This window comes from Hyperolius riggenbachi, chromosome 11 (assembly GCF_040937935.1).
Source record: "Hyperolius riggenbachi isolate aHypRig1 chromosome 11, aHypRig1.pri, whole genome shotgun sequence".
NCBI lineage: Eukaryota > Metazoa > Chordata > Amphibia > Anura > Hyperoliidae > Hyperolius > Hyperolius riggenbachi.
Genome location: NC_090656.1, coordinates 42,747,564 through 42,772,179, shown reverse-complemented (window position 1 = coordinate 42,772,179; position 24,616 = coordinate 42,747,564). Strand labels below are relative to the sequence as shown.

General features: G+C 43.8%; 1 protein-coding gene across 2 annotated transcripts in view; it reads left to right on the top strand.

The window, feature by feature from the left end:
- LOC137539266 (polycystin-1-like protein 2) overlaps positions 1 to 24,616 on the top strand; it is a 134,370-nt gene that overhangs the window by 83,269 nt on the left and 26,485 nt on the right. For both annotated transcript variants that reach the window (XR_011024971.1, XM_068261822.1), the window contains 5 exons: positions 4,712 to 4,849; positions 8,733 to 8,918; positions 14,671 to 14,998; positions 22,745 to 22,878; positions 23,029 to 23,156. Coding sequence is in view for 1 of the 2 variants with exons in the window: in XM_068261822.1 (XP_068117923.1) it covers positions 4,712 to 4,849; positions 8,733 to 8,918; positions 14,671 to 14,998; positions 22,745 to 22,878; positions 23,029 to 23,156 (914 nt within the window). In the remaining variant the exon portion in view is untranslated. The remainder of the gene's footprint in view (positions 1 to 4,711; positions 4,850 to 8,732; positions 8,919 to 14,670; positions 14,999 to 22,744; positions 22,879 to 23,028; positions 23,157 to 24,616) is intronic.

The following is a 24,616-nucleotide window of genomic DNA, read 5'->3' as shown; positions in this document are numbered from 1 at the left end:
TCTTCAGATATCTGAGGGTGATGGTGTGGGATATTTCCGAGGACACTGGTATGGTATTATCCAAAGGTAAGTTTTTATTGTTAATTAAGAATATTAACCTTTTGGGGACCGCCTACATTAGATTCTACGCCGCACTTGTGGCTGTTCTAGCCTGATGCGGCGTAGAATCTACACCGCCCGCCGTTACCGCTCCCAAAGCGATTGTGCGCACCCGAGAGGGGAGATTAAGCTGTCATATGACGGCTGACATCTCCCCTCAGTGATCAGAAGCCATCGCGTATGTCTTCTGATTACGTGATCACTATGATCTCTGGCGGATCATAGTGATCACTTATAGAGCTGCAGCGGTGGGGTGGGAAGAAGAAGATCCACTCACCTCCTTGCCGTTCCCCTGACAATCGGTGCTCCCAACCGCTCTGGCCGGCATCTCTGCTGGCTGTGACGCAAGTCCCACGCCGCGGCTTGATGACATCATGAAGCCGCAACCCGGGACTTAGCAGCAGTACGAGCCAGGATGCTGACGAGAGGGGTCCACAGCAGCTCACCCCTCAGGCTGCTGTCGAAAGGGGGGACATCTGGCGAAAGGGGGGACATCTGGCCCAGCAAGCCCTAGCAGGGATCCGGCTGCCTGACCCCCCAAACACGTGCCTCCCTTCCTCCCATGCAAAAGCGCCTGGTCCTTAATGGGGGTTAGGTGGCCGGTCCCGAAAGGGCTTTTTGTTGTTGTTTTCATTTAGTTTTTTTAACTGTTTGTAGAAATGAGTAAGGGGTACATTAGTACCCTTATACCAGGCATGGGCAAACTTGGCCCTCCAGCTGTTAAGAAACTACAAGTCCCACAATGCATTAAGGAGCCTTACAGCCACAGTCATGACTCATAAAGGCAAATGCATTGTGGGACTTGTAGTTCCTTAACAGCTGGAGGGCCAAGTTTGCCCATGCCTGCCCTATACTCATTTCACCTGGGGAGGGAGCAGGCATCTGGGGGTCCGCTTGTTAAGGATGCCACCATGAACCCTTCTGTCCTACACCCACAGAAGTGGGTAGTTACCCTCACTCCTCCTGGGCACTGGAGGGGATGAGTCCCTTGTCCATGGATTTGACAATGGCTCTCGGGGTGAGGGGGAGGGTTTGCCAGCCCTCTCTTCCAGAGCCCCCCATACCATGGACCATGTGGGTTGGTATAGCTCAGGCTGTGGAGCCCTACACAGTTGGGGCTCCGTATTCTTACTATACGAGTCTGCATACATAACAAGGGGTTAACCTTGAGGACCACAGGTTTCCACCCCCCCTAGTGACTTAGTGCTGATTTCTCACAATTCAGCACTTCACAGCTTTAATGATTTATTTCTCAGCCATACAATTTACCACCTAAATCAATTTTACCACCTTTTCTTCCCCCTAATAGAGCTATCTCCTGGTGGTCTCTGATTGCTGCTGCAAACTTTATTAGTTAAATAAAAAAAAACACTATTACTTTTGTTCTCCTCTCCCTTCTCCCAACCCCCCTCCCCCCGGATTAGTCCTGGACTGTGATCCATATACTGCACTATACCTACATGGCAGAGGACTATGGCAGGGATTAGATTGTGAGCCCATTCGAGGGACAGTTAAGTGACAGGGACACTGTAAGTACAGTATTGCACTAGATCGCAGTGCTGTACGTATATAAATTATCAGTTTTTTTCTCTTAGCTGCAGCCTGCCAGCACCGATCGCAGCTGGCAGGATGATCGCAGCGGCTTCCTGTGTCCTGTGTCCCCTGCACCGAACGCCCGCTTGAGCTCTCGTTCCCTGCTAATCGGCGCTAGGTGGTCCCAGGAGAGCCACTCTGCGGCCAGCCACCGGCGTTAGACGTTCACAGAGTGGGTAAAATATTTTACCTATAGTAAGTAACTTTAAAATTGATTTTCTTAAGACTACTAGGTCTTTTTGAAAGATTTTTCCCCTTGTTCCCACTGTTCTCCTTAACGTAACCTGTAAATTTGGTGATTCTAGCATGTATGGGGTCTTCTCTTTTTATTAACTGCTAAAGCCGGCGCCATTGACTTTAAAGTTAAAGTGGTGAACACGAACATTTAAGTAACAAAAGTTTGCGTGAATGCAAATGGGAAAATGACTGTTCATTCACTGTTTGCATAAATGTATAAACTGTCCACCAGCGAACATGTTTGTCCATCACGCGTACGTTAAAAAAATAAAAAAAAAAAAGGAAAAAAGGGCACGGGGTTTTAAACGATAAGCATGGATAACGTTTAAAAATGTATTGTACTGTATTTCGTTTAAAATTAATGTTTTATAAAGTTATAAATCATTAAATAATGTGCATTAAATCGGCAATTGTAAAAACGTTAATCTTTCGTTTAAATAGTGAAACGTATAATAACGTTTGAAAAAAAAAATTACTAAGTAACCCTCCCTGTACCTACCCCTAACCCCTAGACCCCCCTGTTGATGCCTAAACTTAAGACCCCCCCCTGTTGGTGCCTAAGTAACCCTCCCTGTACCTACCCCTAACCCCTAGACCCCCCTGTTAGTGCCTAAACCTAAGACCCCCCTGTTGGTGCCTAAACCTAAGACCCCCCTGTTGGTGCCTAAACCTAAGACCCCCTGTTGGTGCCTAAACCTAAGACCCCCCTGTTGGTGCCTAAACCTAAGACCCCCTGTTGGTGCCTAAACCTAAGACCCCCCTGTTGGTGCCTAAACCTAAGACCCCCTGGTGGTGCCTAAACCTAAGACCCCCCCCTGTTGGTGCCTAAACCTAAGACCCCCCTGTTGGTGCCTAAACCTAAGACCCCCCTGTTGGTGCCTAAACCTAAGACCCCCCTGTGATAAGCATTAATAACGTTTCAAAAACATATTGTGCGGTTTTTTCGTTTAAAAATAATGTAAAAAAAAAAAAAAAAAATTGTACTGTTTTTCGTTTAAAAATAATGTTTGAAAAAAATATTGTACTGTTTTTCGTTTAAAAATAATATTAAAAAATGTATAAATCATTAAATAATGTGTAATCATGAGAAGCAGTAATAAAACATTAAGTCTCCGGGCGCCGCTTTTAAAACGTTATTTTTCTCCGGCGCCCTTTTTTCCTATCGGACGCCCATTAAACGATATTTATTATGGGAGTGAATGGCGGCGCCCGATTTGTCCACTAGCCTCCTGCGCCATTTTTTACTGTTACCGTCCATCACTGCTGCTGACTAAGAGGGAGGGACAGGAAGTGAGGCTATCTGAGATATGGGACATCACAGACACAAAGATATATACCAGTATATTATCCTGGTTAAAGTGGACCTGAACTCAAGCACAGGACAAAAGGAAAACACAAATTAATCCATCCTGTTTGTGTTTAGCGAGAAGAGCCTGTCTATGTGAAACCAGCTAGGGTGGTGTTTTTCTAAGTCCGTTTACATGATACTGTATCGCCTTGTGTATTATTTTGCTGACTTATCTTTTAATAAAGATTATATTAAAAAAAAAAAAAGTTAGTGAAAAACCTAATTCCCCCCTCATCTGTAAGTAATCGCAATTGTAATTTGAGCGCTGAGCTGTGTTAGCACAGAAATTCGGCAGTCATGGCAGCCTCAGCTAATTGGTAAACACAGGATGTTACACCATTGTCTGCTTCCATTAAAGCAGGAATTAGAAACACTGCAGATTTATCGCAGGAGTTCTGTGGGCTGCAACAAATAAATGTTTTTTTTTCTGTAATGGCTATTATGCTGTTGCTTATCTTTTAGAGTAGAGAGGAAGTTCTGAGTTCAGGCCCGCTTTAAAAGGAAAAGATATACGGTAGTATATATATATATATATATGTATATGTATGTATATATGTATATGTATATATATGTGTATATATATATATATATATATATATATATATATATATATATATATATGTGTATATATATATATATATATATATATATATATATATATATATATATATATATATATATATATATATAAAAGTTTATAGTTCAGGATCACTTTAAAGTGTAACTGAGTCAAAGGAAAAAAATGTTTTATACATACCTGGGTCCTCAAGCCCCATTTGGTCTGATCGTTCCCTCGTCGCGTTCCTCCGCCGCCTGCAGCCTCCATAATCTGGCCCGGTAATTTGGCAAGTTGAGGCCAGTCGGCACAGATGCAGTGAGACCAAGCGCACTCCCCCGTCTCGCTCTCGTGGCTGTGAGCGTTCTGTGTCTGCTTAGTAGAACTGTGCAGGTGCAGAACTCTCCCAGTGATGGGAGCACGATGGGTAAGCGAGCCTGCCAGGGCTGCACATGCGCAGTAAGCCCCCGACTCCCGCAGTTACCAGGCCAGATTGCGAAGGCTGCAGTCGGCGGAGGAGGACGGCGAGGGACTAAGCGGCACGAAGGGGGCAGGAGGAAGCCCCAGGTTTGTATAAAACTTTTTTATTTGAACGTCTCAGGTTCCCTTTAAGTTTAAGTAGAGCAAGTAGACTGAACAACCTCTGTCAGAAAGCACCGCACATTGTGTAATTAGCCAGTCACATAATCACCTATGTAAGCCTTGTTGTGTGCTGTATAAAGCTGCCATGGCATGTTTATCCCCACTGCACTGAAATGAGTATTCAGCACATGAGCCCAGTATGACTGCTTCTGTGATCAGACATTGATTTGTTTCTTTGCCAGATCTTCTCTTTGATGTTTACTGAGACCTCTGTGATATTGTCTTTCATACATCAGCAGGTGATCCCAATGTTCTGCTAGAATCTCGCAGAGACAGCAATGTATACCAGCCACCTCCCCCTAGTGACATCTCCAGGATGAAGAACAACTACGTCAAAGAGCAAAAAGTGTTTGCATTGATAAGAGAAATCCTTGGTAAGAGCATCCTAAAACTGAGCGTACATGTATTTATAACCCAACACACTATAGAGTCGGGCTGTTCAAAGTTACCATAACACAGATCCAGGTTTATGGCAGTAGGGCCCAGTGCACCTTACTGATTATTTCAGGTGACCTTTTCTATACAAAAACATTAAAGTAGAGGGGGACAATATAGTGTAGTATGCAAAAACAATGGGTGGAAATTGAGAGGTATATAGTGTATGAACTCACAAGTGTGGGTTACCGCCTAGGCAACCACTGTACAGGCAGGTGAGGAGATTAGACCTGTCCTCACTCAGGATTAAAAGTCGCTCTCTGTAGATAAGGAAAAGGTGGGGATCGACCCCTCCACCAGGGGTGAATATACAGTGGTGTGAAAAACTATTTGCCCCCTTCCTGATTTCTTATTCTTTTGCATGTTTGTCACACTTAAATGTTTCTGCTCATCAAAAAACGTTAACTATTAGTCAAAGATAACATAATTGAGCACAAAATGCAGTTTTAAATGACGGTTTTTATTATTTAGTGAGAAAAAAAACTCCAAATCTACATGGCCCTGTGTGAAAAAGTGATTGTCCCCCTTGTTAAAAAATAACTTAACTGTGGTTTATCACACCTGAGTTCAATTTCTGTAGTCACTCCCAGGCCTGATTACTGCCACACCTGTTTCAATCAAGAACTCACTTAAATAGGAGCTATCTGACACAGAGAAGTAGACCAAAAGCACCTCAAAAGCTAGACATCATGCCAAGATCCAAAGAAATTCAGGAACAAATGAAAACAAAAGTAATTGAGATCTATCAGTCTGGTAAAGGTTATAAAGCCATTTCTAAAGCTTTGGGACTCCAGCGAACCACAGTGACAGTCATTATCTACAAATGGCAAAAACATGGAACAGTGATGAACCTTCCCAGGAGTGGCTGGCAAAAATTACCCCAAGAGCGCAGAGAAAACTCATCCGAGAGGCCACAAAAGACACCAGGACAACATCTAAACTTCAGGCCTCACTTGCCTCAATTAAGGTCAGTGTTCACGACTCCACCTTAAGAAAGAGACTGGGCAAAAACTGCCTGCATGGCAGATATCCAAGGGGCAAACCACTTTTAAGCAAAAAGAACATTAAGGCTTGTCTCAATTTTGCTAAATTGCCAAGACTTTTGGGAAAATAACTTGTGGACCGACGAGACAAAAGTTGAACTTTTTGGAAGGTGCGTGTCCCGTTACATCTGGCGTAGAAGTAACACAGCATTTCAGCAAAAGAACATCATACCAACAGTAAAATATGGTGGTGGTAGTGTGATGGTTTGGGGTTGTTTTGCTGCTCCAGGACCTTGAAGGCTTGCTGTGATAGATGGAACCATGAATTCTACTGTCTACCAAAAATCCTGAAGGAGAATGTCCGGCCATCTATTCGTCAACTCAAGCTGAAACGATCTTGGGTGCTGCAGCAGGACAATGACCCAAAACACACCAGCAAATCCACCTCTGAATGGCTGAAGAAAAACAAAATGAAGACTTTGGAGTGGCCTAGTCAAAGTCCTGACCTGAATCCTATTGAGATGTTGTGGCATGACCTTAAAAAGGCGGTTCATGCTAGAAAACCCTTAAATAAAGCTGAATTACAACAATTCTGCAAAGATGAGTGATCCAATATTCCTCCAGAGCGCTGTAAAAGACTCGTTGCAAGTTATCGCAAACGCTTGATTGCAGTTATTGCTGCTAAGGGTGGCCCAACCAGTTATTAGGTTCGGGGGGCAATTTCTTTTTCACACAGGGCCATGTAGGTTTTGAGTTTTTTTTCTCACTAAATAATAAAAACAATCATTTAAAACTGCATTTTGTGTTCAATTATGTTATCTTTGAGTAATAGTTAACGGATTTTGATGAGCAGAAACATTTAAGTGTGACAAATATGCAAAAGAATAAGAAATCAGGAAGGGGGCAAATAGTTTTTCACACCACTGTAGGTAATGTAAGAGTAAACAGAGGCGCCAACAGGATAAAAGGTACTACAAAGTTTAAAATTCCTCAGGAGGTGGTGGTGGACTCGCCTCCCCGAAGTAGACAGGATACTGACAGTTTTTATACAACAGGTTTATTTCTATACTCCAGATAAACAGTGCAACGCGTTTCACGTTTATATTCCCGCTTCCTCAGGCAATTAACAGATAGGAGTACACAGTATAGTCTCTAGGTCACGAGGCGCTTATCGTGACCTATCGTGACCTAGAGACTATAGTGTGTGCTCCTATCTGTTTATTGCCTGAAGAAGCGGGAATATACCCGTGAAACGCATTGCACTGTTTATCTGGAGTATAAAAATAAACCTGTTGTATAGAAACTGTCAGTATCCTGTCTACTTCGGGGAGGTGAGTCCACCACCACCTCCTGAGGAATTTTAAACTTTTTAGTACCTTTTATCCTGTTGGCGCCTCTGTTTACTCTTACATTGTACAAAAACATTGTTTGACTATCTACAGAGTAGGTTGTTTTACTATATGGAAAGGGTGGGGGATGGACAACTGGTTGCAAGCAATGGCTTGTGAAAGATAACAGTAGCAAATGGGCAAAGTTTCCCAGCATGCCCAGTTGCTAACGAGCAGTTGGTGGGCATGAGGGGCGGACTGTACACACATTGTTTGCGATCATTTCAAGAGCTTTTGTAGTCATTTCTGTCACCAAAGTTACTAGGGTGTACTAGCCCTAAGTGGCAGATACAAAAGTGATAGGCATTCTTGTGTCCCCCTTCCCTGTAACTTGTGCGCCACATCAAATTAGTGCCCTATCTCCATTCCCTTCCCTTTAACTATAGCCCCCTCCCCAAAACCTTTATTACTGAAATTAGTGTCCCCAAGCCCTTTAATGAATGTCTTCCCTGCTGTGCCTTCCCTCCTCTCTTGTAATTAGCATCCTCCTCCCTTCCTGTGCTTCCCCTGTAGTTGGTGTTATTAGTAGTTGTTTTCAACCCTGTGGCCCATTCAATAGTTAATGGCCTCTTCCCTTAGTGTTTCCCTGTGATCCTTTTATAGTATGAATCACCTTATGGCCCATCTACTGTACTGTCCCACATGGGCATAGCTTCCAACTGTCCCTTTTTCAGAGGGACTGTCTCTCTTTGGGAACCAAATCCCTTTGTTCCGCTTTCTTCCTCAACTATCCCTCTTTCAGAACTGACGTACAGATCTCTATCTATCTATCTATCTATCTATCTATCTATCTATCTATCTATCTATCTATCTATCTATCTATCTATCTACTGTGTATACTGTGTACTAAATATGTACCTATGTACTGAAAAATATGTTTCATTGACTCTAAACTTTATTCCCATCATTTAAACTGATATATTTCTTATTTTCAAATGTTAACAAGAAGGTAAACTTATTTTGATAGAAAGGACCAGTGTGGTTCGAATGATAAAACTACATATCTTGATTCTGAATCCTTTGTGATATGCATGGTGAGGGCCGGGTGTGGTGGGTGTGGTTACTAGAGGTGTGGCAGGGGCGTGTCTTAAAGTGTCCTTTCTTATCTCAAAAAGTTGGGAGGTATGCATGGGTCCTCCTCCCATTGTCTTCATGTTTACCCTCCCCCATACTTAGCGCTTTCCTGTGAACCCCTTCTAGTCAGCATTTGTCCTGTGGCACACTGACTGTAATTTCTGTAATCACCCAAGGAACCTACCCTTATTCCTTCTGTGCCCATCCCTTAATATGTAAACCCCTGTGGCCCCCTCTTAGTTGGTCGTGTCTCAGTTGTCGGTGGTGGGTGAGCAGATGTGCATGAAGCCTTGGAAATATCTGTACGCTTCCAGTTGTAACAGAAAAACACAATTCATATTTGACTATTATTCTCTCTCTTTTGATTTTGTTTCCAGCCTACCTGGGATTCCTGTGGATGCTGTTACTGGTGGCATACGGACAGAGAGACCCAAACTCTTACTACCTTAATAAGCACATAGAGCACAGCTTCACCGATGGACTGGGGCAGGTCTGCAGCTACCAGGACTTCTTCACCTGGGCTAACACCACCCTAATCAACAATCTTTATGGAAGCTACGCAGGTACAGCTGGCATGGCGACATTTCATTGTGAATGAGGGAGGGAAGGCAGGAGAACATTACTATGGAGGGAGAAACATTCAATCTTCATACACATATTCAATAACTGCCATCCAAAACCATTGTTAGTGATCATTTCAGGTGACTGTTTAGGCATAATTAATGTACAGAGATGGTGTCAAATTATCACGGTAGTCCATGAGAGTATAATGCATTTATGTAGCCTAAACCTGTCTGTTAGATAGGGGCAGGGGTCTAGTCCTAGGAAAAGAGGTGAGTGGACTTACCCTGAAAACCTACGCTCGGCCAAAAAATGGGCGTGGTCAAGCATAACGTGGGCATGGTCATGGGTGGGGCCAAATATACATGCCCTTAGCAGTGATGTAAAAGGTCTGCCGGGGAAGTTTGAGGTCTGCCGTAGTGTATCCCCCAAAAATAGATGTAATCTGACAGAATTTCACCACAAAGACACATAATCTGGTAGAAGTTCCTCCAAAATACACATAATATGGCAGTGGTTCCCCCAAAATAGACAATGTGGCAGCAGCAGTTCCCCCAACATACACATAATCTGGAAGCAGTTCCCCAATATACACGAAACCTGGCAGCAGATCACCCAAAATACAAGTAACACCCAAAATACATGTAATCTGGCAGCAGTGGTCCCCCAAACATACACAATCTGGCAGCAGTTCCCCAAAATACGCGTAATCTGGCAGCAGCCGTTCCCCTAACATACACATAATCTGGCAGCGGTTCCCCAAAATAAACTTAATCTGTTAACAGCAGTTCCCCAAAAATGCAGATAATCTGACAGCAGTTCCCCCAAAATAGATACCCTCAGCATAGGTAGCCAGGTCTATAGGTGTCCCCAGTATAAGTAGCCATGAGTATAGTTGTCCCCAGAATAGATAGCCAGGTGTATAATGTCCCCAGAATAGGTAGCCAGGTGTATAGATGTCCACAGAATAGGTAGCCAGGTGTATATGTTCCATAAGTAGCCAGGTTTATAGCTGTCCCCAGTAACAGTAGCCAGGGGTGTATGTGCCCAGTATATGTAGCCAGGGGTATATGTGCCCAGTATATGTAGCCAGGGGTATATTAGTCCCCAGTTTATGTAGCCAGAAGTATATGTCCCCAGTATATGTAGCCAGGGGTAAATGTCCCCAGTATATGTAGCCAGAGGTATATGTGCCCAGTATATGTAGCCAGAGGTATATGTACCAAGTATATGTAGCCAGAGGTATATGTACCAAGTATATGTAGCCAGAGGTGTATGTGCCCAGTATATGTAGCCAGAGGTATATGTCCCCAGTATATGTAGGCAGGGGTATATGTGACCAGTATATGTAGGCAGGGGTATATGTGCCCAGTATATGTAGTCAGGGGTATATGTGCCCAGTATATGTAGTCAGGGGTATATGTGCCCAGTATATGTAGTCAGGGGTATATGTGCCCAGTATATGTAGCCAGAGGTATATGTGCCCAGTATATGTAGCCAGAGGTATATGTGCCCAGTATATGTAGTCAGGGGTATATGTGCCCAGTATATGTAGTCAGGGGTATATGTAGCCAGAGGTATATGTGCCCAGTATATGTAGTCAGGGGTATATGTGGCCAGTATATGTAGCCAGAGGTATATGTGCGCAGCATATGTAGCCAGAGGTATATGTGCCCAGTATATGTAGCCAGGGGTAAATGTCCCCAGTATATGAAGTCAGGGGTATAGTAGTCCCCAGTATATGTAGCCAGGGGTATATGTGCCCAGTATATGTAGCCAGAGGTATATGTACCCAGTATATGTAGCCAGAGGTATATGTGCCCAGTATATGTAGTCAAGGATAAATGTGCCCAGTATAAGTAGCCAGAGGTGTATGTGCCCAGTATATGTAACCAGAGGTATATGTCCCCAGTATATGTAGGCAGGGGTATATGTGCCTAGTATATGTAGCCAGAGGTATATGTGCCCAGTATATGTAGTCAGGTGTATATGTGCCCAGTATATGTAGTCAGGGGTATATGTGCCCAGTATATGTAGTCAGGGGTATATGTGCCCAGTATATGCAGCCAGAGGTATATGTGCCCAGTATATGTAGCCAGAGGTATATGTGCCCAGTATATGTAGGCAGGGGTATATGTGCCCAGTATATGTAGCCAGAGGTATATGTGCCCAGTATATGTAGTCAGGGGTATATGTGCCCAGTATATGTAGTCAGGGGTATATGTGCCCAGTATATGTAGTCAGGGGTATATGAGCCCAGTATATGTAGCCAGAGGTATATGTGCCCAGTATATGTAGCCAGAGGTATATGTGCCCAGTATATGTAGCCAGAGGTATATGTGCCCAGTATATGTAGTCAGGGGTATATGTGCCCAGTATATGTAGTCAGGGGTATATGTAGCCAGAGGTATATGTGCGCAATATATGTAGTCAGGGGTCTATGTGGCCAGTATATGTAGCCAGAGGTATATGTGCCCAGTATATGTAGTCAGGGATAAATGTGCCCAGTATATGTAGCCAGAGGTATAGGTGCCCAGTATATGTAGCCAGAGGTATATGTTCTCAGTATATGTAGGCAGGGGTATATGTGCCCAGTATATGTAGCCAGAGGTATATGTTCCCAGTATATGTAGGCAGGGGTATATGTGCCCAGTATATGTAGTCGGGGGTATATGTCCCCAATATATGTAGGCGGGGTATATGTCCCCAAAATAGGTAGCCAGGTGTTCCCCAGCAGGAGAGGAGCAGCGCAAAGGAGAGCTGTGGGCTTCTTATCGCTATGTGTTTACATGTATTTTAAATTTTACTTTTTTTCGCGATAGTAGTCCTCTAAGAGGGCCTTAATTCTACTGTATATCATTCATTAAACAAATATCCAGTATATAAAGCATTGCCATCTTAGCAAAATGAAAAATAAGGTCCCTGATTCACTAAACAACTGAAGAATTAGTGCAATTTCCTCTTTATTTCAGCAATGTCCGCTAACAAGTGTATCAGCACTCCATTTTCCAGAAATCATGCTCTTTATTGAGCCATATGTTTCCACAAGAAGATAGCTGAGAATTATTTCGGAGGCTACACAGGGTCCCCCTTTATCAAGGCCTGTGATTACGCCTTGATAAAGGGAGACCCTGCCTGGACCCCAAAACAATTCTCAGCTATCTTCTTGTGGAAACATATGGCGCAATAAAGAGCGTGATTTCTGGAAAATGGAGTGCTGAATGCTGATACACTTGTTTGCTGTTTATAAAGATGGCTTGCCTATGCCACAGTATCAGGCACCCAAACTTTACTAGATGGAGAGCCCATCCACAACCACTGAATTAAATGTCAGCAACGTGACATGAATTGCGCACATAGCACAATTCACGATCTGTTCACAATGGGCTATTTGCTTGTATAACGTGTGTTACACTATTTGCATAACGCTCATTACATAGCTCCCAACTATCCCCTTTTTGGGAGGGACAGTCGCTCTTCCCTGTGTCCCTCTTTTTCCCTCATTTGTCCCTCTTTCAGGACTGATGTACAGATCTGCATAAATATATGTATTTTTCTACTGCAAAATGTGTATAATTGTCTCCAAACTTTATTCCCATGCTTTATTTCTCAAATGTTAATACGAAGAAAAATGAGTGATGATAGAAAGGACTGGACCAGTATGGTTTGAATTCTAAAATTTCATCTTTTGCTTGTGAATTTTTAGTGGTAGGCGTGGCTAGCTAGGGGTGTGGCAGAGGTGTGATTAGAGGTGTGACGGAGCATGTCTTAAAATGTCCCTCTTTCTCATCTCAAAAAGTTGGGAGGTATGTCATTATACTAGCAATGCACACATTCTTGCATGTGCTCAATGTACGTCAGGTTGCAAAATTCCCATGCACTGTCAGCACACAGTGATTTTACTGTAGTTTGGTGAATCAGGGCTTATCTGAGCATTCTTCAGCTCCTGCTCAGCCCCTGTTTTATGTATGTGTGTCTGAATTCCTTCTTTTGATTGTGACTGTTTTTGCCTTTATACAGGGGCGTATCTAGGTAATATAGAGTCTATGGCAAACACTGAAATTGTGCGCCCCCCTCCCCCATTCAGAACCCCCTTCCCCCCTAAAAACATCAACCCTTATCGCCTGCATGTGTTAAAGTTGCCCATGTTTTTTGGCTTAGCATATTGCTAAAGTTACTTTTTGGGAAATATCTCTTCTTATTTCCTCTCTGTACTCTATTCTAACATTAAGTCAAGTGCGCCCTACATACAAAAATTAAGTAACCATGTTCTCCACATAACAGAACTAATTGGATTTGAGGTCTGAGTGACGAGGGGGCCTGGGGCCAGCATGGCGGCGAAGCACAGGGGCAGGCATAGCGGCACAACACAGGAGCAGGCTTGGGGGCGCAGCAAAGGAGCAGCCTTCTAGATACACCTCTGCCTTTATAACATCTTTACAGTTTTTGAGGCTATGTATACATTTTAGTGTTTTATATTTCTTTGTTTTTTTGTTTGTTTGTTTTTTTAAATTCCCATCCCCTATTCCTTTCCGTATATTTCTTACTGGTATATTACAGGGGTAGCCCTCCTGTGAATGAGAGGAATTGCTTTTTTATTTCCTGTTGACAGGCAACCGTAAGTTCAGGCAACTGGCGTTGAACTGATCAACTGACATTGAATTGCAGCTGAACTGATGCCGAACTGTTGTCCCAGTAAACTAACTCTAAAACAATTAAAGGGACACTTTGCTGTAAATATCTTAATTTAAAAAAATAGTTAAAATATTAACGGTGTTCACTTTTAAATGATTTAGTCAGTATTTGCCCAATGTAAACTCTCACCTCACCCCTGATTTACCTTCCTAACTTTACCAAAGGTGCTGGCATCCTTACTGCTGGCAAGTTGTATAGCTGCTACCTGTTATCCCTCCCTCCCAAATCAGTTGATCTCCTAGAGTGCCCTGCAAAGAAGGACAATGACACTATTGCCATGGCAGAAAAACGATGAGGGGGCAGGGCAATATACCGTATTTTCTGACTATAAGACGCTCCTCAGTATAAAACGCAACTAGCTTTAGAGGACAATAACCAGGGGAAAAATATATTTACTAAATCTGGTGCATCCATGGTGAAGGGGCATCTTGTGGAATATGCCCACTTTGTACCTCATGCCCCCTTCTTCCTCTTGTGTCTCCCTGTGTCCTCCTCTGTCTCCCTTGTGTCCTCTGTGTCCCCCATTTGTCTCCTCCTCTATCCTCCTTGTGTCCTCCTCTAGTCCCCTTAGTGTCACCCTTGTGTCCTCCTCAATGCACCTTTGTGTCCCCGTGTCCTTTGTTTGTCCCCGTGTCCTCCTCTGCATGGGCACAGTACAGGGAGTCCCCAGCATTGCGGCGGGTTGGAGGTTAGTATTGGCAGGCGTTCACAAGTCAGGAACTCCCTGCATTTGGACTATAAGATGCAGTGACTTTTTTTCCCCACTTTTGGGGGAGAAAAAATTAGTCTTATAGTCCAAAAAATAAAGTACTTATATTCTGCTATTTATACATATAAGAAGTGTTTCTGCCGCCAAAACCAAGATAACCAAGGTAAAAATAGGTATCCTGAACAGTTTAGTACGACCTGCTATGTGACATCAAAGTGTTCCTTTGCATAGATGAAAAGTGTTGCAAATACAGAAATTCTATTGAATAACTTTAGTGTAGAATCCATTACTGGTTTACTGAGTTGAGTGTCACATAGTAATAAAAGGGGTGTTTGTTGGATGTGGTGCAGGCTTCGTGACGGATGGTAATTCCAAGCTGGTTGGCAGTGCGAGACTTCGCCAGCTGCGAGTCAGGAAGGATTCTTGCCCGATTGCCTCTATCCTCCGAGACACAATCAATGACTGCCGATCGCCTTACACTCTGGATTCTGAGGATATGGAAGATTATGGTGAACGCTGGAACTCCTCTGCCTCTGCCAATGACACGGAGGCTGACTTTGCTTGGCGCTACAAGAGCCAGTCCAAGCTCAGAAGCCACCCGACCTGGGGCCGACTGGCAACATACAGAGGTGGGGGCTACGTTGTGGACCTAGGAAATAGTCGGGCATCAGCACACAGGTACAGTCTGGTATAGGCTTAATAATAACGCTATTTCACTTTTACTGAAAAAGAATTTGTAATCTTTCATGTGAATTGCATGATCAGTATCAATTTTGGGAAATGGAATGAACATCGGTCTCCTTTTTTTTAACAAATGTATGCAAAGCTGGCACATCCAAAAGCAATCTTTATTGTTTCTTGTATTGAAAAGATCCGCATTTCGGAGCCACTTAAGGGCCCCTTTATCAAGGAGGCATAAATTGCTCCAGGCAACTATCTACAAACAAACAAATGAATGAAACCAATCAGAAAAAAACATGATCAGAAAACAAAACAATAACAGTACCAAACTAGCCCAAAAATACTCCCAAATAGTAACCAAATGCAGAAATACCTCAGATACAACCAAAAACACAGAGGTGAAACGTGGTGGGCGACCGCGCACCCATGACCTCATGGTTAGGCACAGCCTGGGCTAATCAGTAAATATTGGAAGCGACAACCAACATGCCTGTGTCAATAACCCGTGTGGCCCTGTGGGGATGGCATTGGTTACAGTTAGTGTTGGGCGAACACCTGGATGTTCGGGTTCGGGCCGAACAGGCCGAACATGGGCCGAACTCAATGGAAGTCAATGGGACCCCCGAACATGCCCATTTTGGGGGCCCTATGGGGTCGCAGGCATAAGGGGGGAGCATGCCCCGATCGCGGGGGGGGGTCGGAAATTCCCCCCACCCCCTCCGCTAGCGCTCCCCCCTCTGCCCGCTTCCCCATAAAAAAAGTTTAAGGCAAGTTAAATAGTACTTGGTGGCTGGCCTGGCACTGGCAGTGGAGTGAGGAGGAGAAGGAGCCTGAGTAGCAGAGTGACGCGTTGAGGCCGGGCAGCGGGCGGTTCAGCAGTAGTACCCTTGTGGTACTTCCGCCCTTTCTCTGACCTCACGTCCTCTACGTGATGACGCATACGAGGGTACGCGTGACGCGTACCCTCGTATGCAGAGGACGTGAGGTCAGAGAAAGGGCGGAAGTACCACAAGGGTACTACCGCTGAACCGCCCGCTGCCCGGCCTCAACGCGTCACTCTGCTACTCGGACTCCTCCTCCTCCTCACTCCACTGCCAGTGCCAGGCCAGCCACCAAGTACTATTTAACTTGCCTTAAACTTTTTTTATGGGGAAGCGGGCAGAGGGGGGAGCGCTAGCGGAGGGGGTGGGGGGAATTTACGACCCCCCCCCCCCCCCCCCGCGATCGGGGCATGCTCCCCCCTTATGCCTGCGACCCCATAGGGGGGCCGTATTGCGGCATGTTCGGGCGAACAGGGGCCCTGTTCGGCCCTGTTCGGCGGCCATTCAGTAGTTCGGGGCGAACCCGAACTTAAAAGGCCGAACGCCATCAGGTGTTCGGCCAAACTCGAACATCACCCGAACAGGGTGATGTTCTGCAGAACCCGAACAGTGGCGAACACTGTTCGCCCAACACTAGTTACAGTAAGCGTAAAGCATCATGTGACCAAATGCATATGCATCAGTAAGCCCGAGCAAACCTGTAGCAATAAAACATACAAACATCACCTAAAGATGCCATAGGTGCACACTGTATATGTGAGATGAACATGCATTATGCAAAGTTGTAAACAGTGTCACTGGTGAAATGAAATGAATAAATAACCTGAAGCTCAAGAACCAAAGTTAAAAAATCAATGTCTGTGCTCAAAAAGAATCACAAGCACCTAAATAAAGAACAGGCTGGGCATCACTCAATACAAGAAACGATAAGATTACTTTTGGATGTGAAAGCTTTGCATACATTGGTTACTTCACGAGGGGTGTCATCCCCTTTACTGCTGTAGCACTCCGGACATTTAAAGGAATATTATCAATGTCCAAGTATTCTAAAATGACAACATACAAATAATGTCTAAGTAGCTGTGTTAACATTTTCCTACTTTTCATTTTAAATAGAGACAAAAGCTTTAATTCATTGTGTGTAGTTTTTAGCTACCCTCTTTTCCTGAAAATAAGACCTACCCTGAAAATAAGCCCTAGCTGGAATTTTGTGCATGCTTCAAATATAAGCCCTACCCCAAAAATAAGCCCTAGCGGAAGTTAAAGAGGAGGAAGAGGCAGCCAGTTAGTGGGGACACAGTGGTGCAGTACCAATGGGGCACTGATCCTGTCATCCCAGCACACAGCAAGGTTTTCAGTTGTGCAGGGAAGACAGGGCAGGTGCCTGATCAGCACAGTAGCATACTTTCAAATCCATGAACAGCACAGTACAAAGGAACAGGAAATGTTCTGCTGAGAGACTCTTCCTAATAGAAATATAAGACATCCCCTGAAAATAAGCCCTAGCGCATCTTTTAGAGCAAAAATTAATAGAAGAAACTGTCTTATTTTTGGGGAAAGACGGTACATTTGGAATGTCTCATTTGCAGAGGTATGAGTCTCTGCAGTCTGACATGCTAAGAACAGTGTACTATTGAAGCAGATTATTAAACAGGTATCAGGTTTCACACACTGCAGTTTTACAAATGTTTATGTTGCACATAAGATACATTTCCTCTGCTCTCTGTGAGAGAAAGCTCTGCCTGTCTCTGCCTGTCTCTGACTGAGCTCTCTGCACACACAGTTATCAGATACATTGTGAGGGAATTTCCCCCCTCCCCTCATGGCTGAGTCTGCCCAGAATTTCAGCAGACTGCTGTCAGAAAAATGTGAAAGGAATTAGATAACCGTAAACAAAATATAAATAAACTATTAAAAGCTTAAAGGAATACTATCAATTAAAACAACTTTTTTTTTTAATGGGGTATGTTAGGGCACACATTACCATGAGTACTAGGAGCAATTTCCTTCCTCACACAGCTCTGCCTCTCAGCTGTAAAATCCTCTGTCAGTTGTAGATACAAAAGTGTTGGGCTCTTATGCTGGGGATACACAATGCGTTTTTTCCCGCTTGATTCTCCGCTCCATCGATTTTGCCACTCGATTCTCCACTCAATTGTCTTATCTTCCTCTTGTTTTTCTTATCTTTCTCCATTCACTTCTATGAGAAATTGAGCGGTAAAACGATCAAACGTAAGATCGGACATGTCGGAAATTATCTATCAAGCCATCTATCTGCTAAAAAGCATGTTGTGTTCCCTGCATTAGAGGGCTAGACCATGATAAAGATCCTAATAATAACAGCATTTCTCCCTCTCAGCAGGGCACCACATAGCAGCCTACAAAGTAGATGCAGCCTGGAGTGAAAAGTCACAAGCAAGCCAGTCAGTCAGTCAGTCAGGAATAATGTATACACATCTCCCTGCTAGTTACATTACAGCAATATTACAGCTCATCTAGTTACCTGTTAAGCCCCATACACACACTCAACAGCGGTCTTTTATGCTGGGTACACAGGGAGCGTTACCGCACTCGATTCCCCGCTCGATTCCCGTCGATTCCTGTCCGCTCGGTTATTTCCGACATGTCCGATTCGCGTTTCAATAGATCGTTAGGTCGATTTGGCATACTTTACATGAGAATCGACCTAACAATCATCGAGACGGGAATGGGAATAGAGTTGAAAACAATGAAAACCCTGAGAATCCCCCATGAGGAGATGGACTGGCCCAAAACCTGTCGCTTCTGTCAGATGTTAACTGCATACTTTTTTTCCGTGATAGTGGTCCTTTAACAAGCTAACTCCACATTAAGCTCCAAACACAGTTAAAATGTATAAATATCCAGAAAACATTTAATATTATTCATCCACTCCTATGATTTAGGGATCATTGGACCCTTCTTCGGAGGGACAGTCCCTCTTTTGGAACCAAATCCGTCTGTCCCTCTTTTTTCTTCATTTGTTTCTCTTTTAGGATTGATGTATAGACCTATGGTAATGTTTGTATATTTCTACATAAAATGTGTTCAATTGACTCTAAACTGTATCCCCATCCTTTAAATTCATATTTTCCAAATGTTGATATGAAGGAAAACTTATGATGATAGAAAGTGCCAGCGTGGTTTGAATTACCAATGTATTTTGCTCATTAATTCTTTGTAGTATGTGTGCCAGGGGTGTGGTTAGAGGCGTGACAGGGGCGTGTCTTAACTGTATCCCTCTTTATCTCAGAAAGTTAGGAGGCACAGTTCTTGGCAACAAGATTAATAGTAAATGAACAGCACTAATACTTACTGTACATGTACAGATAATACTAAAGTCATCTATTTTAATAAGTTAGGAACCTTTTACCTAAAAACTGCTACATACTGAAACTGTCATACTTTTATAATTAATAAAAAGATGGATTGTAGACGGATGCCAAAAATGTTAAACATGCGTATACCGGAGAATATAATTGACACATACATCAAAACTGAGAGTTTTCTTGTCAGAAAAACAAGAATAGACCATTTTTAATTAACAATAATATAATCTACAACCATTTACACATTTGTAATGGCTGTTTAATTACCAGAGTAAAAGCAGCAGCGGAAGAGATCCGTGTACACTGCCTAAGCAGCCATCCAGTATCCTTGTATGGACTGAACAGTGAGGAGAGAGAGAAGAGGCGGAACATTCCTGGGACAAGTTGAGGGGAAGCTTTCTGCTAATTAGTCCTTTTGGAGATTCACATAGAATACTGGCACTTATGTATGAGTGTGTTAATTAAGCAAATAATTTACTGATTTATGTATTTTGTGTTCATTGTCATTTTAACTTTGATATTATTATTCTCAATGCATAAGTGTACTTTTTATTAGTAGTTTGTTTTTGTTTTGTTTTTTAACTGAGAGTATTCTATAGATAGGATATGGGGCAATATGCAATTCATTTTTTCTCCAGAGTTTTCTTCAAGGAGATAATTTTTTAACTTGTTAAAATAACATCTCAGCACTTTGCGAATGAAAAAGTACCCAAAAGTAAGTGGAAAAGTACAGTGCTGTTAGTTTAAGTATTTTCTTGCTTGCTGGTGTTTTAAAGGGCATTTTATTGACTAGGGCCCATTAACTTTTTCTTCTGAGTTTTCTCCTAGGAGATAATTTTCATATTCTCTTTAACCACTTGAGGACCAGCGCTGTTATTTGTGATCTGTGCTGGGTGGGCTCTACAGCCCTCAGCACAGATCAGGGTGCATCTAGAGCGATCAGATCGCCCCCCTTTTTCCCCCACTATGGGGATGATGTGCTGGGGGGGTCTGATCGCTCCTGCCTGCCGGTGTTGCGGGGGGGGGGCACCTCAAAGCCCCCCTCCGCGGCAAAATCCCCCCCCCCTCCCTCTCCTACCTGGCCCCCCTGGTGTTCCGGGCTGCACAGAACGCTATCCGTCCTGTGCAGCCAGTGACAGGACGTCCCCTGTCACATGGCGGCGATCCCCGGCCGCTGATTGGCCGGGGATCGCCGATCTGCCTTACGGCGCTGCTGCGCAGCAGCGCCGTACAATGTAAACAAAGCGGATTATTTCCGCTTGTGTTTACATTTAGCCTGCGAGCCGCCATCGGCGGCCCGCAGGCTATTCACGGAGCCCCCCGCCGTGATTTGACAGGAAGCAGCCGCTCGCGCGAGCTGCTGCTTCCTGATTGATCAGCCTGCAGCTGGCGACGCAATACTGCGTCGCTGGTCCTGCAGCTGCCACTTTGCCGACGCGCGGTATGAGTGCGCGGTCGGCAAGTGGTTAAAATAACTTTTCACCATTTTACAATTGAAAAAGTTCTATCAAAATTATTTTATTGCTTGTTGTTGGTTAAAAGGGCATTTTATAGACATGTTTGAGAATACCACCAAGGAGAAAACTCAGGAGAAAAAGTTACAATTGCATATGGGCCCAGGGCAATTCACTTTTTCTCCTAGGTTTTTTTACACCTTAGCCAACTTGCCAAATTACCAACTAAGCCACCAGCAATCAAGACAATACTCGGAATAGTTTTGACCTTACCTTTTCATCTATTTTTTAGCCCTTTTTTCAATTGCAGAATGCTAAAAAGTTGTTTTAAACAGAAGACGAAAAATGATCTCCTAGGAGAAGCTTAGGAGAAAAAGTCAATTGCATATAACCCCCGGGCCCGTGTGCAATTCACTTTTCTCCTAGGTGGCATTTGCCAATAAAATGCCTTTTAAACCAGCAGCTGTAACGATTGTGGAACTTTCTTCGTGATCAGCGCACAACGCGTGCGCTGACACGGCGGAAACCCTCCACAACCGTATATTTGAGGACACCCAAGCTAGGTGCTATGCACCCGCAGAGGGCAATTCCCTGCGGCAGATGGCGCTGTGGAGTGCAGGCGAACACAGTCGCTGCACAGCCACAGATGCCAGATGGGAATTGTACAGATCCAGGACAAGGTACGATCAGGCAGGGCTGGATAGCCCACAAGAAATAGAGCAAAGGGACAGAACCAATGTGTGTCCACCAAACTAGCCGCCACCCAGCGACGGTGAACACGCAACGGCGGAAACGAAGTGGGAATGCAATCGCAAGAATGGCGATTGCCGACAAAGACACAAGACTGAGCAAAACAGGGCACGAGGGTAGCAAAGGCACAGCAAATAATACAATGAGGAGATATGGAAAATAACAAACGCTAGCTAACCGCGAACACCGCACTCATTCGCAACAGTGCACGCGGTTATGCGCTGTCTCCACGTGATAAGCACAATAGAGACAAGCACGCCTAACTAACCATTAACAGACAAACATGAAACAGAGGACGCGAGCGCTTGCTTAACGGTTACCTCACCGAGCCTTCAGCAAGCGTAGCAGACAAGACAGACACACGAAAACAGGGACAAGCGAGAGATAGGATCCACAGCACTAGTGAAAAGTGGCTAGCGCGATCCAGGTACAGAGTAGCAGAACAGAAGGATCCCCAGCGCTAGCGAAAAGTGGCTAGCGCGATCCCAGGAGACAGAACAGAAGGATCCCCAGCGCTAGCGAAAAGTGGCTAGCGCGATCCCAGGAGACAGAACAGAAGAGATAGCTGGTAGCAACCGCTGCACCAGCTATACTCCAAGAACAGAGATCAGAACCATTTCCTGTCGACCACCGTTGGGACAGGACAATGGCAACAGAACAAACAAACAGATAATACAACCTGACTGGGCTAGAAGGGGAGCCTAAAGCAACCCCCAGGAATTAACTATACTAGATAGCAATGGCTGACACTCCAGCAGTGTCCATCAGGAACAGACCATGGAAGGGAAATGACCAGCAAAACCTTCTGGGAAACATAAAGCTCTTATAGTGCCAGTCATCAAAGAAGGCAGGTAGGGGATTTGCATAACGAATGTATGCAAATTCCCCAGCAAGAGAACAGACCAGAAACTTGCAATGGAAAGACAGGTCTCTGTTCCAGAGACCTGCAGCCCACAGACTAGAGGAATGGACAAACAGCTGTCTGCCTGTGCAGCCAGCTGAGCGGATCATCACAGCAGAGAGGAAGAAAATACTCAAAATAATTTTAATAGTACGTCTTCACCAACTTTTTGTAAATTTTTCCATTGCCAAGTGCTGAAAAGTTATTCTAAATTGAAGATGAAAAATTATCACCTGGGAGAAAACTCAGGAGAAAAAATTAATTGCATAATATAGCCCCCGGTCTCTCCAAGGTCCTTATCTTGAACACGTTTGAAAAGCAAAAACAACAGTGAAAATCTACTTATAATACGCAGAACTTAAAAACAAAAAACAAATAAAAGAAACAAAACCATCAAACTAACCTGAGAAACAGAGTCTAGGCACTTCCACGAATAAAATTACTTTAATCTTTCTGTTGTTTTATTTTAGGATTCTGCAATACCTCTTCAACAATGTCTGGCTGGACACACACACCAGAGCCCTATTTATAGAATTCACGATCTATAACGCTAACGTCAACCTCTTCTGCATAGTCAGGCTGATGCTGGAGACAAATGCATTAGGTAGGTAAAGTGGAACTAAGTGTCATTACAGTTTTTTTTCTGATCATTACTGACACTGATTTAAGTTACATTTCTTATACATAAACTACTTTAGACATAGACATCTGTTTCCTCTGCATAGTAAGAAGGATCACTATTCTTGTCCCATAGGTACCTTCATGACTCACGCGGATCTGCAGAGCATCCGGCTGTATCCGTACACAGACGGCTTACACATCTTTGTGGTGGCAGCTGAAGTTATTTACTTCCTTTTTGTTGTTTACTACATGGTGATACAGGCAAGTGTGATTCCCTATGTAATGTCAGTGTAATCTCCATAGAGACAACTTCCATTCAAGTCTTTTATTCAGTTTGTGTACGCAGCAGCTGCTTTGTAATTTTTTTTTTATTTTTTTTTTAAGATTCTTTATTTATAAGAAAGAACATGACATATAAAGAAAACACCATGAACAATAATAGCAGAAAGTAATAACATTGGGAATAGATCCTGTTGTGAAAGCATAAAGTCCAAGCCAGACAGCGAGCCAGAGTTGTCTGATCACAACGCATATAAAGTTCAACAGGTTAAGGTTCAGGCATAAGCCATCCCAGTATACACTGTGCATAGCATATAAAAGTGAGCACAATAAAACCAGTACGTTTATTAAAAAATAAAACATATACTGTGTTTGTCAGTGTGTTGTTAGCGATAGGAAGGGGGCAGATCAGCGCCCAATGGGGAACACACAACTGAACGCCTGCTTTAGTATTAGGCTTGACAAACCAAAAGTAGAACAAGATATGTTACTGAGATAGAGAGGAAAAAGTAAGAAAGACAGAAAAAAGAAAGAGAAAAGAGAAGAGTAACTGTTGGGGTGAGAAAAGGCTGCAACACTGTTCAGGGGGCCTGCGCAAGTATGATGTTATGCCAGGGGTGATGCAAAGGGTTATGTCTAATGTAAAGAGCCCACACTCTCTATATCTATTGAACATTAGCTAGAGAGAAGGGCAGCATAATGTGGAGTTTCTTTGAATTCAAACCACCTGAACCAGGTTTTCCCAAATTGCTGTTCTCTCCCCTGCAATGTAGAAGTCAGATCCTCTAGTTGCTGGATTCTATCAATTTCCCTAAGCCAATCATTCATTGATGGAGGGTCAGGAGACTTCCACTTCCTAGCTATCAGAGCCTTAGCCGCGTTCACGAGGTGCCTAGTGAGAGTTTTTTTTATATCTCTTAATGGACCATTTGTTGTGATGCAAAAGGAAAAACTCAGGTGAATCTGGTGGCAAAAAGTCTGTCATAGCTTGCATCTGAGTGCGGACACCCAACCAAAAGTTTAAGAGTTTGGGACAGGTCCAAAACGCGTGCAACAGGGTACTGCTTTGTAATTTTGACCTAATTTATAGCTTTAACAAAAGCTGGTTGTACAGAGGCAAGCATAGGAAGGTGTTATTGTGTACTACTATAGATGACTACATCTGCGCCATGAGAAAAATGAACCCTCTCTAATCCCTTACGTGCCTGGACTTGGGGTTTATTACCTGTATCCAGCTTGTTAGTGCACACGTTTCCTTAGGCCCCTCTTTACTTGTGGGCTGCTGGTCGGGTTTTCAACAACACACACCACGCATTGCAGTTCAGTGCAGTAACGCAACACATGGTTGCAGACAATTTTGCACAGACGCAGGTGTGATCCCATTTGTTTTAAATGAATGGGATCTTCACCGCTTTGGAGAGATTCGGAGAGCAACGCAAGTA